This window comes from Loxodonta africana, chromosome 4, assembly GCF_030014295.1.
Source record: "Loxodonta africana isolate mLoxAfr1 chromosome 4, mLoxAfr1.hap2, whole genome shotgun sequence".
Lineage (NCBI taxonomy): Eukaryota > Metazoa > Chordata > Mammalia > Proboscidea > Elephantidae > Loxodonta > Loxodonta africana.
This window is the reverse complement of record NC_087345.1, coordinates 24,831,001-24,845,836: the sequence shown is the minus strand read 5'-3', so window position 1 is coordinate 24,845,836 and position 14,836 is coordinate 24,831,001. Positions and strand designations below refer to the sequence as shown.

The following is a 14,836-nucleotide window of genomic DNA, read 5'->3' as shown; positions in this document are numbered from 1 at the left end:
CAATGTTTTGTTCAGTTGTATATGGGGTTGCCGTGAATTGGAGCTGATACAACAGCAACTAACAACAACTCTTTCATATATGCAAAAGAATATATGACTAAGTAAGTTATTTGTAAGGGCTAAGGAGCCCCTAGTGGCACAGTGATTAATGTGTTCATCTGCTAACCAAAAGGTCGGCAGTTTGAATCCACCAGCTGCTCCACGGGAGAAGGATGTGGTGCTCTGCTTCTGTAAACCCTCTGGGGTTCTTATGAGTTGGAATCTACTTGATGGCAGTGGGTAAGGTATTTGTAAGTATATTATTAGTTAAGTTAGATGAAGCTATGCTGCAGTAAAAAAAGTCCTGAAATTTCAGTAGCTTAACAGGCTTAGTATGTTCCTATCTCATGTCCCACCAATCTGACTGACCAGGAGCAGGGCTGGGCCGGGGGAGCCCTGCTCCAGGCAACCATACAGGAACGTAGCCTCCTTTCATCTCACTTCTTAGCTTTGTTGATTCTATTATGTTTTTCTTTTATATTATGTTGAAATTATTCTTCTGCCCTCTTTATAAAATTTTCGATTGGTTGCTCAGCTCATTAATTTTAAGCCTTCTTTTTCTAATACAAGCATCTAAGACCGTAAATTTCCCTTGAACTATTGCTTTCACTGCATTTCACAAGTTTTGCTATGTAGTGTTATTGTTACGATTGACTTCTATGTATTTTTACATTTCCATTTTATTTTCTTCTTTTCCTACGAGTTATTTCTTCATGAATTATTTAGTTTAAAATAAATCATGTTATTTAATTAAAATTCCCAATATGTTTTTGTTACTGATTTCTACTTTGTCTTTTAATTAGAGAATACATCTTTTATATGATACTTTTTCATTTTGAAATATGTTGAGTCTTATTTTATAAATTGTTGTTGGATGTTGTCGAGTTAATTCTTACTCAAAATGACCCCATGTAACACAGTAGAACTGCTCCACAGGGTTTTTTTTTTTGCCTGTAATCTTTATGGAAGCAGATCTCCAGGTCTTTCTCCCACAAAGCTACTGGGAAAGTCTGAACTGCCAAGCTTTTGATTAGTAGCCAAGCACTTAACCATTGTACCACCAGGGCTCCTGATTTTGTAACATACTGCATGGTAATTTAAAAATATATTTCTGTGTTTGAGAAGAATGTGTATTTCCTAATTGTTGGAAGCAGAATTTTAAATATGTCCAAGGGGTTGTTCAGATCTTCTGTATCTTTTACTTTTTTGTTTGCTTGATCAGTAAATTATTGAGATGGTAAATTTGTCAGTTCTTCCCTGTAGTTCTATCAACTTCTGATCTATATATTTTGAGGCTGTTTTGTTAAATGCATATAAGGTATATCACACTGGTTAAGCACCTTCGTTCTTCCCTATCACTGCACTTAGACAGTATGTTGTAATTGCCTAATTATATATCTCCCACAGACTCTAAGTCCTGGAATTCAGGCAACAAATCTGCTTGTTTGTCTAGCACAGCGATTGATTGTTGTTGGTTGCTGTCAAGTCAATTCCAACCCATGGTGACCCAATGTGTGTCAGAGTAAAATTGTGCTCTATAGGGTTTTTAAAGCTGTGAACTTTCCGAAGCAGATCACCAGAACTGTCTTCCGAGGCACCTCTAGGTGAGTTAAAAAACCATCAATCTTTCAGCTAGTGGTCAGGTGCTTGACCTTTTGTGTCACCCAGAGACTTCAGTGCTCAGTTAGGTATTGTCAAATGAATGAGTGCATGAATCAAGTTACTTCTAGCCCTCTGATAGAACAAGTGGTTAATGCTGTCTATAGAGCAGGATCTCTTGTCTTATGCCAAGACCCAAATATGTGTTTGAATGTCAGATTTGCAATGCATCAGAATCTAGATCTCAAATAGCCACATACTGGTTTAGTAGTCCTCCTTGTTTTACAAAGGGCTAATCTGCCCTCATGTCTGTCAGTTTGTCATACTGTGGTGGCTTTCGTGTTGCCGAGATGCTGGAAGCTATGTCACCAGTATTTCAAATACCAACAGGGTCACCCACGGAGAACAGATTTCAGGGAGCCTCCAGACTAAGCCAGACTAGGAAGAATGACCTGGCAGTCTACTTCTGAAAAAATTGGTCAGTGAAGACCTTGTAAATAGCAGCGGAGCATTATCTGGTATAGTGTCAGAAGGTGAGCCCCTCAGGTTGGAAGGAACTCAAAATACGACTGGGGAAGAGCTGCCACCTCAAAGTAGAGTCAGCCTTAATGACATGTGTGGAATTAAGCTTTTGGGACCTTCATTTGCTGAGATGGAATGACTCAAAATGAGAAGAAATTGGATCAATATCCTAGGCATTAGTGAGCTGAAATGGACTGGTATTAGCCATTTTGAATCGGACAATCATATGGTTTACTATGCTGGGAATGACAAACTGAAGAGGAACGATGTTGCATCCATCGTCAAAAAGAACATTTCAAGATATTCTGAAGTACAACTCTGTCAGTGATAGGAAAATATCCATACATGTACATTGAAGATCAGTTAATATGATTATTTTCAAATTCATGCACCAACCACTAAAGCTAAAGATGAGGAAACTGAAGATTTTTACCAATTTCTGCAGTCTGAAATTGACCAAACATGCAGTCAAGATGCATTGATAATTACTGGTGATTGGAATGCAAAAGCTGGAAACAAAGAAGAAGGATTGGTAGTTGAAAAGTATGGCCTTGGTGATAGAAATGATGCCAGAGATCACATGATAGAATTTTGCAAGACCTATGAATTCTTCATTGCAAATACCTTTTTTCAAAAACATAGATGGTGACTATACACGTGGAAAACGTAGGAATCAAATTGACTACATCTGTGGGAAGAGATGATGGAGAAGCTCAATATCATCAGTCAGAACAAGGCCAGGGATCAACTGCTGAACAGGTCATCAATTGCTCATAAGCAAGTTCAAGTTGAAGTTGAAGAAAATTAGAGCAAGTCCACATGAGCTGAAATACAATCTTGAGTATATCCAGCCTGAATTTAGAGACAATCTCAAAAATAGATTTGATGCATTGAACACTAATGACCAAAGACCAGACCAGTTGGGGGATGACATCAAAGACATTCATATACAAAGAATGCAAAAGGTCATTAAAAAGACAGTAAAGAAAAAAAAAAAGGACCAAAATGGATGTCAGAAGAGACTCTGAAACTTGCTCTTGAACCCTCAATTAGCTAAAGCAAACAGAAGAAATAATGAAGTAAAAGAGCTGAACAGAAGATTTCAAAGGGGGGCTTGAGAAGACAAAGTAAAGTATTATAATGAAATGTGCAAGGACCTGGAATTAGAAAACCAAAAGGGAGGAACACACTTCAGCATTTCTTAAGCTGCAAGAACTGAAGAAAAAAATTCAAGCTTTGAGTTGCAATATTGATGGACTCGATGGGGAAAATATTGAACGATACAGGAAGCATCAAAAGAAGATGAAAGGAATACACAGAATCACTGTACCGAACAATTTCAGGAGGTAGCGTATGATCAAGAACCAATGGTACTAAACAAAGAAGTCCAAGCTGCACTGAAAGGAATGGCGAAAAACCAAGCTCCAGTAATCAGTGGAATACCAACTGAGGTGTTTGAACAAACGAATGTAGTGCTGGAGGTGCTCACTCGTCTATGTCAAGAAATTTGGAAGGTAACTTCCCAACCAACTGACAGGATGAGATCCATATTTGTGCCCATTTCAAAGAAAGGTGATCCAACAAAATGTGGAAATTATCTAACAATATCATTAATATCACATGCAAGTAAAATTTAGTAGAAGATAATCCAAAAGTGGTTGCAGCAGTACATAGACAGGGAACTGCCAGAAGTTTAAGCTGAATTCCGAAGAGGACATAGAATGAGAGATATCATTGCTGATGTCAGATGGATCTTGGCTGAAAGCAGAGAATACCAGAAAGATGTTTACCTGTCTTTTATTGACTATGCAAAGATATTTGACTGTGTGGATCCTAATCAATTATGGATATTAACATGGAGAAGAATGGGAATTCCAGAACACCTGATTGTGCTTATGAGTAAACTGAACTTAGACTAAGAGGCAGTCATTTGAATAGAAGAAGGGGATACTGCATGGTTTAAAGTCAGGAAATGTGTGCTTCAAGATTGTATTTTTTCACCATACTTATTCAATCTGTATGCCGAGCACATATCTGAGAAGCGGGACTATATGAAGAAGAATGTGGCATCAGGATTAAAAGAAGACTCATTAACAACCCACATTATGCAGATGATGCAACCGTGCTTGCTGAAAGTGAAGAGGACTTGAAGCACTTACTGAGGAAGATCAAAGACCACAGACTTCAGTATGGATTGCACCTCAGCGTAAAGAAACAGAAATCCTCACAACTGGACCAATGAGCAACACCATGATAGATGGATAAAACATTGCATTTGTCAAGGACTTCATTTTACTTGGATCCACAATCAACGCTCATGGAAGTAAAAAAAAAAAAAAAAACTCATGGAAGTAGCAGTCAAGAAATCAAACAACGTGTTGCGTTGGGTAAATCTGTTGCAGAAGACCTCTCGAAAGTGTTAAAAAGCAACAATGTCACTTTGAGGACTAAGGTGCTTCTGACCCAAGCCATGGTATTTTCAGTTGCCTCATATGCATGCAAAGGGTGGACAATGAATAAGGAAGAAGTGAGAAGAATTGTTGCCTTTGAATTATGGTGCTGGTGAAGAATACTTAATATACTGTAGACTTCCAGAAGAACAAACAAATCTTTCTTGGAAGAAGTACAGCCACAATGCTCCTTATAAGCAAGGATGGTGAGACTTTGTCTCACGTACTTTGGATGTGTTATCAAGAGGGATCAGTCCCTGGAGAAGAACATCATGCTTGGTAGAGGGTCGGTGAAAAAGAGGAAGACCCTCGTGGACATGGATTGACACAGTGGCCGTAACATTGGGCTCCAGCATACCTACTATTGTGAGAATGTGGCAGGACGGAGCAGTGTTTCCTTCTGTTGTACATAGGGTCGCTAGGAGCTGGAACTTGCTCAACGACACCTAACAACAACAAAAATGGCTAATGATTGTGAGCATTTCCTCATGTGTCTGTTAGCTGCCTGAATGTCTTCTTTGGTGAAGTGTCTGTTTATATCCTTTGTCCATTTTTTAGTTGGGTTGTTTGTCTTTTTGTTTTTGAGGTATTGAAGTATTTTAGAGATTAGATCTTTGTCGGATATGTCATAGCCAATTTTTTTTTCCCCCAGTCTGTAGGCTCTCCTTTTACTCCTTTGGTGAAGTCTTTTGATGAGCATAAGTGTCTAATTTTTAGGTACTCACAGTTATCTAGTTTATCTTCTGGCATTTGTGCATTGTTAGTTATGGTTTTCAGTGGCCAATTTTTTGGAAGTAGATAGCCAGACCTTTCTTCTGAGGCACCTCTGGGTGGACTTGACCCTCCAACCTTTTGATTAGCAATGGAACACAGTAACTGCTTGCACCACCCAGGTATTCCAGCCCAACCCCAGACCTACTGAATGAGAATTTTCATTTTATTTTGATCCCTAGATGACTGGAGTGCTCACTGAAGTTGCAATGCTCTGTCTTACGGGCATTCCACAAATCATAGGATCTCTCCAAGCCTCAGTTTCTCAAACTGTAAAGTGAGCATAGTGCGTGCGTCTGCTCCCTCTCAGGGCTGCCATGGAGATCAAAAGGCGGAGGTATGTGGAAAGGCATCGTAAACGGCACAGTGTTCTACAAAGGTCAAAGGCAAACAGTGAACCAGAGCATTAAAGCCATAGAGACAATTCCACAAACAGATAATGCCTTTTATCCCTGGCCTGGCTGAACAGGAACTCACAGTGCTGTGTGTTATGCAAAATAACCAGACAGAAGAAATGCCTTTTACAGGCAGTTCCTGGAAATTTCGAGCTTTATCAAGGAATTTGGTCTCTCCAGTTCACTGCCTAGTGAAAATAGCTGGGCCTTAATCAGGCCCAGATGTTCACACAGTCACTCACCTTCCCCATAACATGGATGCATTTCATACTGAATTTCACCTAAGGAATTTTTAGACTTTAAAGATAATAATCAAAAACACTGCTAGATTCCCTTTGGGATTCTTGCTGATTTGGGAGATCAAAGATGTCCCAACAACACAATGAATTGAGACAGAAAGTTCGCTTTCTTCCCGAAAAGATGAATGCAGCATACTGATGGCTGTTGTAGCGTTTTGTCCCTTGTGAAGCTGGTTCTATTCTCACATTTTTATAATTCTGTATCCCTGCCATTCTTCGCTTCATGCTATTGGCAAACGTGGCCAGCGTGCTAACAACATTAGCTTCTGTTTCAAATATAATTAAATGGGTGCCCTTGCTGGTTGATTCTTGGCATACCTAAAAAATACTTTCTTTGCGTCTAGGAAAAGTATGAGATGTTTAAATTCCAAACAATGAATGGTTCCCAAGGGCATCTCACATGGAGTTTTGTGGGAAGGGAATCTGGCCCAAAGAAAAGGTACCCTCCACTGTGGGCCCTGGCTTCCTTGGGAGGCAGCCTGATTTGACTTTCTCTGAGGGGCTGAGAAATAACATAACTCTTGATTTTTGGGAGAGCCCCGCACTGGTGTAGACCCCCATATAGAGGCCACGCTGTTTCATTACACACTCCCTGGAATGCATGGGCTCTGCTACAAGTCGCCAGGGATTTCTCAAACCCCAAATCAGGAATGGCAGAAATGTGACTTTTCAGGCCCCCGCTGTGCTCCAGTTTGCTGTGTGCTTTCTTCCCTTTCTTTAAAGAAACTATTCAGTGGAATCAGCTGAAAATTGCCTTACAGGTCCAGACGATTGGGATGTTATCCCACCAAGGCTTTGCTTTTCCAGGCAAAGGGTATCTTGGGAACACGGTGCCATTTGCCCAAAGATGGAGACATGTAACAGGAAGCCAGGGGTTTGGGCCTGTGTTGTAGTTATCTAGTGCCGCTGTAACAGAAATACCTCAAGTGGGTGGTTTTAAAGAACAGAAATCTATTTTCTCACGGTTTCCCCATTGCGGTCAAGTCAATTCTGACTCATAGCAACCCTATCGGACAGAGTAGAACTGGCCCATAGAGTTTCCGAGGCTATAATCTTTATGGAAGCAGACTGCCACATCTTTCTCCTGCGAAACAGCTGGTGGGTTCAAACTGCCAACCTTTCGGTTAGGAGCCAAGCTCTTTAACCATCGCGTTACCAGGGCTCCGTTTCTCACAGTTTAGGAGGCTAGAAGTCCAAATTCAGGGCACCTGCTCTAGGGGAAGCCTCTCTCTCTCTGTCGACTCTCATACACATGGGGTCGCCATGAATTGGAGGGGACTCAATGACGCTTTCTTCTTCTTCAACACAGGTGAAAGTCCTGCCTCAGGTCACTGGCCATCCGTGGATTTCTTTATAAAGATATTGTATTCTTTCACCTAGGAAGCTACCACTGCCAAAATTTATATTAAAAATTATATTATTTTAATAATATTTAAGAAGGAAAACTGAGTTTTGGTGTATTGAAGGAGCAGGCTAGTTAATTCTGAGAGCCCAGATCTAATCAGAATTGGCTCTTGGTGGGAGATTCAGACTCACGCAGTTCATTTCAACAAATGTATATTGAGTTCTTTTTACTGTTCAGGAACTATGCTGGGTGCTTCAATTCCAAAAGTGAACTAGACGGACCTGGTCCCTACGACCAAGGGGCTGAAGTTTAGTGGGAGAAGATAAATAAGGAAACTGGCAACTAAAAAATAGAGAGATGAGGCAGGTGTAAGGTGCCAAGGATACCTGACATGGCCTGAAAAGCAGGGGACGTTTCCCGTAGGTAGCCTTATCTAAGGAGTCCCTGAGTGGTGCAAACAGCTAATGTGTCTGGAGACTAACCGAAAAGTCAAAGGTTGGAGTCCATCCAGGCACCTCAGAAGAAAGACCTGGCAACCTACTTCTGAAAAATCAGCCATAGAAAACCCTATAAAGTAGTTCAACCCTGCACACCTGGGGTCATCATGAGTCAAAATGGACTTGAAGGCAACTAAAAACAATCCATAATCACTTTAAATGTGAATGGTCTAAATATACTAGTTAAAAGAGACTGTCAGAGTGGATTAAAAGATAAATAAATAAATAAAGCACTCACAAGAACCAACTGTATGTTGTCTATGAGAAATCTATTTTAAATGTCAAAGGAGGAGAAAGAGAGAGAAAACAGGGAACAGCTCAGAGAAGAGTACCAGGAATTAGCCTGGGCACTTAACTAATATGACTTCATTAAATCTTCACAACAATCCTGTGAAGTACAACAATCCTACGAAGTAGGTACCAATACTACCTCTATTTACACATGAGGAAACTGAGGCACCAAAACAACACACAAACAAACCACTGCTGTCAAGTCCAATTCCAACTTACAGCAATCCTATAGGACAGAGTAGAACTGCCCCGTAGGGTATCCAAGGCTTCCAATGTTTATGGAAGCTGACTGCCACATCTTTCTCCTGCAGAGCAGCTGGTGGGTTCAAACAACCAACCTTTTGGTTAGCAATCGAGCACTTAACCACTGTGCCACCGGGGCTCCTTATAAGGCACGTTGTTAGGTGCCATCGAGTTGGTTCCGGCTTATAGCAAACCTATGTATGTACAACAGAACAAAGCACTGGCTCGTCCTGTGCCATCCTCATAATAGTTGTTATGCTTGAGCCAATTGTTGCAGCCACGGTGTTAATCCATCTCATTGAGGGTCTTCTTTTTCCACTGACCCTCTACTTTACCAAGCATGATGTCCTTCTCCAGGGACTGATCCCTCCTGATACCATGTCCAAAGTGTGTGAGACGTAGTCTCGCTATCCTTGCTTCTAAGGATTAAATAACTTGCCCAAGATCACACAGCTAGTAAGTAGGTGAGCTGGGACTCGACCTCAGGCCATCCAGCTGCAGGATCTGTCCTCCCCTGACAAAAGAAACTCTCCCCAGGTGGCTTGCTGCCTAAACAGATGAGAGAGAAAGAGTCTCCGTGTATTATTCGCCATCGCCTTTCCACCACACCCTCCTCCCCCAATCCAGGGAGCCAACTGGACAGACTGGAAGTATTACAGAGGAAAAGGAGCAAGCAGTCTCCTGGACAGGATTTGGTGCCGCAGGCAAGGCCACACAGAGAAGCAGCTGCCTGCCTCTATGATAAGCAAAATGAAATTAAAGGCTTGATGATGAAAGTGTAAGAAGCTGCATGCCATCCTGAGTGAAGCCAGCAGAATCATAGAAAGTAGAATTGCACAGCTGGAAGGGCCTGTCAGAGTTAACCAATTAACAAAGCCATTCAACTCCCGGGCCTCCCCGACAGGCACCCTTTGGCACGGGACACCTTTTCATTCCCCAGCCATGCCGCTTCTCTTGAGCCTTCATGCCTTTGCTCTTTCTGTTCCTTCTGCCTGAAAAGCCTCCTGGCCTGGTCTGGCTTCTTCCTACCTGTCCGTGGAGGCTCATTTCAAATGCTCTTTGATTCATTCATGCATCCCCTCCTCAGCAGCCACCGTCAACTCCTGCAGGGCCACTGCACCAGCCTCCTGACTTGCTGCTCACTCCCAACCTGCTGTCTACACTTGCTTCTCCATGCAGTAGCCAGAGGGAGCCTGTTGAGACCTGAGGTCACTCTTAGAATAAAATCTAAGGTCCTTCCCATGGTCTGCAATCCCCCCTACGGGAGCCCCTGACGAGCTCTCTGGTGCCATCTCATACATGTTCTCCCAGTCATTGCTTTCAGCCACACTGGCCCTGTTGCTCTATGGGTCCCCAATTTCCCTCTGCCAGAAGTACTCTTTCTCCAGGTTCCTGGCTCACGGCTCATGGCTCATACCCTCATATCACCCAGATCCCTGTTCAGATGCCCTCATATCACCCAGATCCCTGTCCAGATGCCACTTCCCCAGCTTCTTGTCAAAAATGGAGCCCCCTGCAATTTCCTAATCCTTTATCTCTGTTTTCTTCACATTACTTCTCTATACCTGCATTGTTGCTGGTGTTGTTAGCTGCTGTTGAGCTGGTCTTCCAACTCTGGTGACCCTGTGCACAACAGAATGAAAAGCTACCTAGTCCTGCACCATCCCCATGATTGGTTGTGTATAGGACCGTTGTGATCCATAGGGTTTTCATTGGCTGATTTTTGAAAGTAGATTGCCAGGCCTTTCTTCCTAGTTTGTCTTAGTCTGGAAGCTCTGCTGAAACCTGTTCATCACCATAGCAACATGCAAGCCTCCACTGACAGATGGGTGGTAGCCACGCATGAGGTGCGTTGGCTGGTAATTGAATCTGGGTCTCCCATATGGAAGGTGAGAATTCTACCACTGAACCATCAATGCCCTATACGCCTGCGTTATCTTACGTAATTTGTGTTATCGTCTGTCTCTTCCCAATAGAATTTAAACTCTGAGAGGGCAGGGATTTCATTTGTGTTGCTCACAGCTATATCAAGTATTTAGAAAAATGCCTGGCACATAGTAGATGCTCATTAAATGTTAGTTGAGGGTATTACTCAACAAATGTATATTAAGCACTGAACCAGTGGGGCGGTGGCAGGGAACAGAATTCCTCTCAGATGATTTGAATGAAGTGACCTTTGGGAGATCTGCATTGTTGAATTAGGGAGAGAAAGGAGAAGAAATACCCCAGGCTCTCTCTCCTTCCACTCCCTGATCTCCATGGTCCTAAATCAGTTGACAAGGGAGCCCCAGGGAGGCAGCCCACAGGAGTAAGAAGATAGAAGAGACCTGGGGAGTAGAGGAAAATGTGGAATCACCGACACAAATACCCAGAAAATACCAGACCTTTTGCTTGGCACTAGGGAAACGGAAGAGTAAGGCAGTATCTTTCCTCATTTACCTGTGGGGAAGCCTCCTCTGGCACGCTCTGGGGTGAATTATGGATATTTCTTCGGAGTTCCTAGAGTACTCAGAGACATTCTATCAGCAGGTACCTCAAGTCTATCATACTGGATTGCACTGATGTATTAATTAGTCCGTCTCTGTTGAGTGAGGGACTAGACCTTATTTCCTCTATCAGTCAGTTATTGCCACAATCATGCTGCATAACAAACAACCATACAACTTCAGTGACACACAACACTAAGCATTCATTTAGTTCCCACAGCTAGGGGTCAGCTTAGGGCCTGCTGGTGGAGGCTGGCCTCTGTCAGATGGCCCTACCTTGCTCCATGTGCCTCTCATCCTCATCCTTGGGCCTGTGGAGAATTGGGACCAAAAATGCCATCTACCACATTAATCTTTGTATCTCCAGTGCTTGATATGATAGTAATTCCATCCAGGCTGCTGATCTGAAATGAGAAAACCAAGAGGAAGAAAGTGACTTGCCCAAGCAAGTTGACAGCAGGACAGGGCTAGAGAGAGTGTATAGTAGGAAGCATTCAGTGAGAAAAACAAAGCTGGAGAAGGCTTTCCCGATGATTTGGGCTAATTCTGTAATTTTACAGATGATCAGGAGTCTGAGACAGATTGAGTTGCTTGCTCAGGATTACACAGCTCATCAGTGACACAGCTTGTCCAAGACTAAAAACGTTCTGAGCTCTTCCGAGCGCCTTGGGTATGGCATATGGTGAACCTGTGAGCTGGAGCTAGTTGTGAGACTATGTTCAGTATGAGATGGGAGTTCACTGCCCTTTTGGGAACTAGGATAAGAAAAGGGACTGTTTGATGGTAATGGGACTCAAAGTTGAAACAGATATAAAATCCTAGGCAAGGTACTTATGAGCCCCATCTTGGTAGTGTGAAAAGTCTGCTTTTCTGGAAAATGCCCCACCTACAAAATCAAAAGAACTTTTTCCCCTAGACAGATCCCCCAAATATATTCCCAGTCTACAACCTTACTGATGGAGGGTGGATCTGGAAGAGTTTGTTAACTTCTCTTAATGTTAGTCAGCCAAGAAGACTCAGAGAGCCCAGTATACTGCACGAAAGACTGCTTTAAGTTCAAATTCCATCTTCCAGCATTTACACAGTCTGTGTAGATTGGGAGGGTTTGGAAGTGGTTCCACCTCTATTTTAACTCATCCTCCAGTTCTTTTGGGTGTGGAGCTCTTCATCTCACCTACCCAGTTGGCTTCCCCTTTCATGGTAATTAGAAGACGAAAATTTCTTTTTCTTTGGCTCACTCTTCTCTTTAACCCCTCCCTCCTTTTCCCCTGCCTTTAGATTCACAGACAGAGCATTTGCCAGGCGTTCATATCATTTATACTAGTGCATTCTAAAAGAGTTCCTGGCTCTTCCTCTGCTTTACCAAAAGTTCTCTTTTTATTTTGTCTGTAGTTAAGGCACAGGTAGGGTTTAACACCATGAGAGTGAGTGTGTGTGTGGGTATTGGGGCAGGCTAGAGTGGTGGTGGTGGTGATGTTGGTGATGGTGGTGGCAGTGCTGGTGATGATGATGGTGGTAGATGCAGTGTCAGTGGTAATAGTGGTGGTGGAGGTCATGGTGGTGGCAGTGCTGGTGATGATGGTAATGGTGATAGAGGTGGTGGTAATGGTAGGTAGTGGTAATGGTGAGAGAGGTGGTGGTGATGGTGATGGTGGTGGCAGTGCTGCTGCTGATGATAGTGGTGGTGGAGGTGGTGTCAGTGATGATAGTGGAGGTAAAGGTCATGGTGGTGGCAATGGTAGTAATAATGGTAGTGGTGGTAATGGTGGGTAGTGGTAATGGTGATAGAGGTGATGGTGATGGTGGTAGTGGCAGTAGTGGAGGTGGTGATGGCGGTGGTAAAAACAAAAAAAAAACCCAAACCAGCTACCACCAAATCCATTTCTGACTCATGGCAACCCTGTGTTGCAGAGTAGAACTGTACTCCATGGGGTTTTAAGGCTGTGATCTTTCAGAAACAGCCAGGCCTTTCTTCTGAAGCACCTCTGGGTGGGTTGGAACTGCCAACCGTTTGGTTAGTAATGGAGCACATAACCATTTGTGCCACGCAGGTACTCTATGGTGGTGTTGCTAGGTGCAATCGAATTAATTTTTGACTCATAGCGACTTCATGTGGCAGAGTAGAACTGTCCCATAGAGATTTCTAGACTGGAATCTTTACAGAAGCTGATTGCCAGGTCTTTCTCCCATGGAGCCACTAGGTAGCTTGGAACCACCAACCTTCCAATTAGCAGCTGAGTGCTTAACCATTGTGCCACCAGGGCTTTTTATGGTGGTGGTAGTGGTGGTGATGATGGTGGTAGTGGAGGTAGAGATGGTGGAGGTGGTGGTGATGGTGGTAGTTGGAGGTGGAGATAGTGGAGGTGGTGGTGATGGTGCTAGTGGAGATGGTGGAGGTGGTGGTGGTGGTGGTGATGGTAGTAGTGGAGGTAAAGATGGTGGAGGTGGTGGTGATGGTGGTAGTTGGAGGTGGAGATAGTGGAGGTGGTGGTGATGGTGGTAGTGGAGGTGGTGGTGATGGTGGTAGTGGAGGTGGTGGAGGTGGTGGTGATGGTGGTAGTGGAGGTGGTGGTGATGGTGGTAGTGGAGGTGGTGGAGGTGGTGGTGATGGTGGTAGTGGAGGTGGTGGAGGTGGTGGTGATGGTGGTAGTGGAGGTGGAGATGGTGGAGGTGGTGGTGGTGGTAGTGGAGGTGGAGATGGTGGAGGTGGTGGTGGTGGTAGTGGAGGTGGAGATGGTGGAGGTGGTGGCGGTAGTGGTGATGGTGGTAGTGGAGGTGGTGGAGGTGGTGGTGGTGGTAGTGGAGGTGGAGATGGTGGAGGTGGTGGTGGTGGTAGTGGAGGTAGAGATGGTGGAGGTGGTGGCGGTAGTGGTGATGGTGGTAGTGAAGGTGGAGATAGTGGAGGTGGTGGTGATGGTGGTAGTGGAGGTGGTGGTGATGGTGGTAGTGGAGGTGGTGGAGGTGGTGGTGATGGTGGTAGTGGAGGTGGTGGTGATGGTGGTAGTGGAGGTGGTGGAGGTGGTGGTGATGGTGGTAGTGGAGGTGGTGGTGATGGTGGTAGTGGAGGTGGTGGAGGTGGTGGTGATGGTGGTAGTGGAGGTGGTGGTGATGGTGGTAGTGGAGGTGGTGGAGGTGGTGGTGATGGTGGTAGTGGAGGTGGAGATGGTGGAGGTGGTGGTGGTGGTAGTGGAGGTGGAGATGGTGGAGGTGGTGGTGGTGGTAGTGGAGGTGGAGATGGTGGAGGTGGTGGCGGTAGTGGTGATGGTGGTAGTGGAGGTGGTGGAGGTGGTGGTGGTGGTAGTGGAGGTGGAGATGGTGGAGGTGGTGGTGGTGGTAGTGGAGGTAGAGATGGTGGAGGTGGTGGCGGTAGTGGTGATGGTGGTAGTGAAGGTGGAGATGGTGGAGGTGGTGGTGGTGGTGATAGTGGTAGTGGAAGTAGAGATGGTGGAGGAGGTGGTGGTGGTGGTGATGGTGGTAGTGGAGGAGGTGGTGGTGGTGATGGTGGCAGTGGAGGTGGTGGTAGTAGTGGTGATGGTGGTAGTGGACGTAGAGGTGGTGGTGGTGGTGGTGGTAGTGGAGGTGGAGATGGTGGAGGTGGTGGTGATGGTGGTAGTGGAGGTGGAGATGGTGGAGGTGGTGGCGGTAGTGGTGATGGTGGTAGTGGAGGTGGAGATGGTGGAAGTGGTGGAGGTGGTGAAGGCAGTGATGGTGCTGGTAGTGATGTTGGTAATGACTGAGGTTGGATAGCGGTGGTGGTGGTACGTCTGCATCATTGGTTACTGGGGAACAAACTTCAACCTTTATCTACTTTTGCTATGAATTTCGTGGCCTTGCTTCCACACTGTATTAATTTTTTTTTTAAATTATACTCTCAACAACACTCATTTGTTGTTATCAGC

The 14,836-nt window shown here is 44.4% G+C and overlaps 1 protein-coding gene across 1 annotated transcript; it reads left to right on the top strand.

The window, feature by feature from the left end:
- The first annotated feature begins 12,410 nt into the window (after positions 1-12,410).
- LOC135231291 (uncharacterized) lies at positions 12,411-13,416 on the top strand. The gene is made up of 2 exons (XM_064285119.1): positions 12,411-12,651; positions 13,220-13,416. Exons 1-2 carry the CDS (start codon positions 12,411-12,413, stop codon positions 13,414-13,416), a joined length of 438 nt encoding a protein of 145 aa, XP_064141189.1.
- The last annotated feature ends 1,420 nt before the right edge of the window (positions 13,417-14,836 follow it).

Excerpts from the sequence above, each read along its gene's own strand:
- LOC135231291 (XM_064285119.1), top strand. The coding sequence starts at position 12,411 with ATGTTGGTGATGGTGGTGGCAGTGCTGGTGATGATGATGGTGGTAGAT. Across the intron at positions 12,652-13,219 it reads TGTCAGTGATGATAGTGGAG|TGGTGGTGATGATGGTGGTA; the intron begins GTAAAGGTCATG and ends TGGTGGTGGTAG.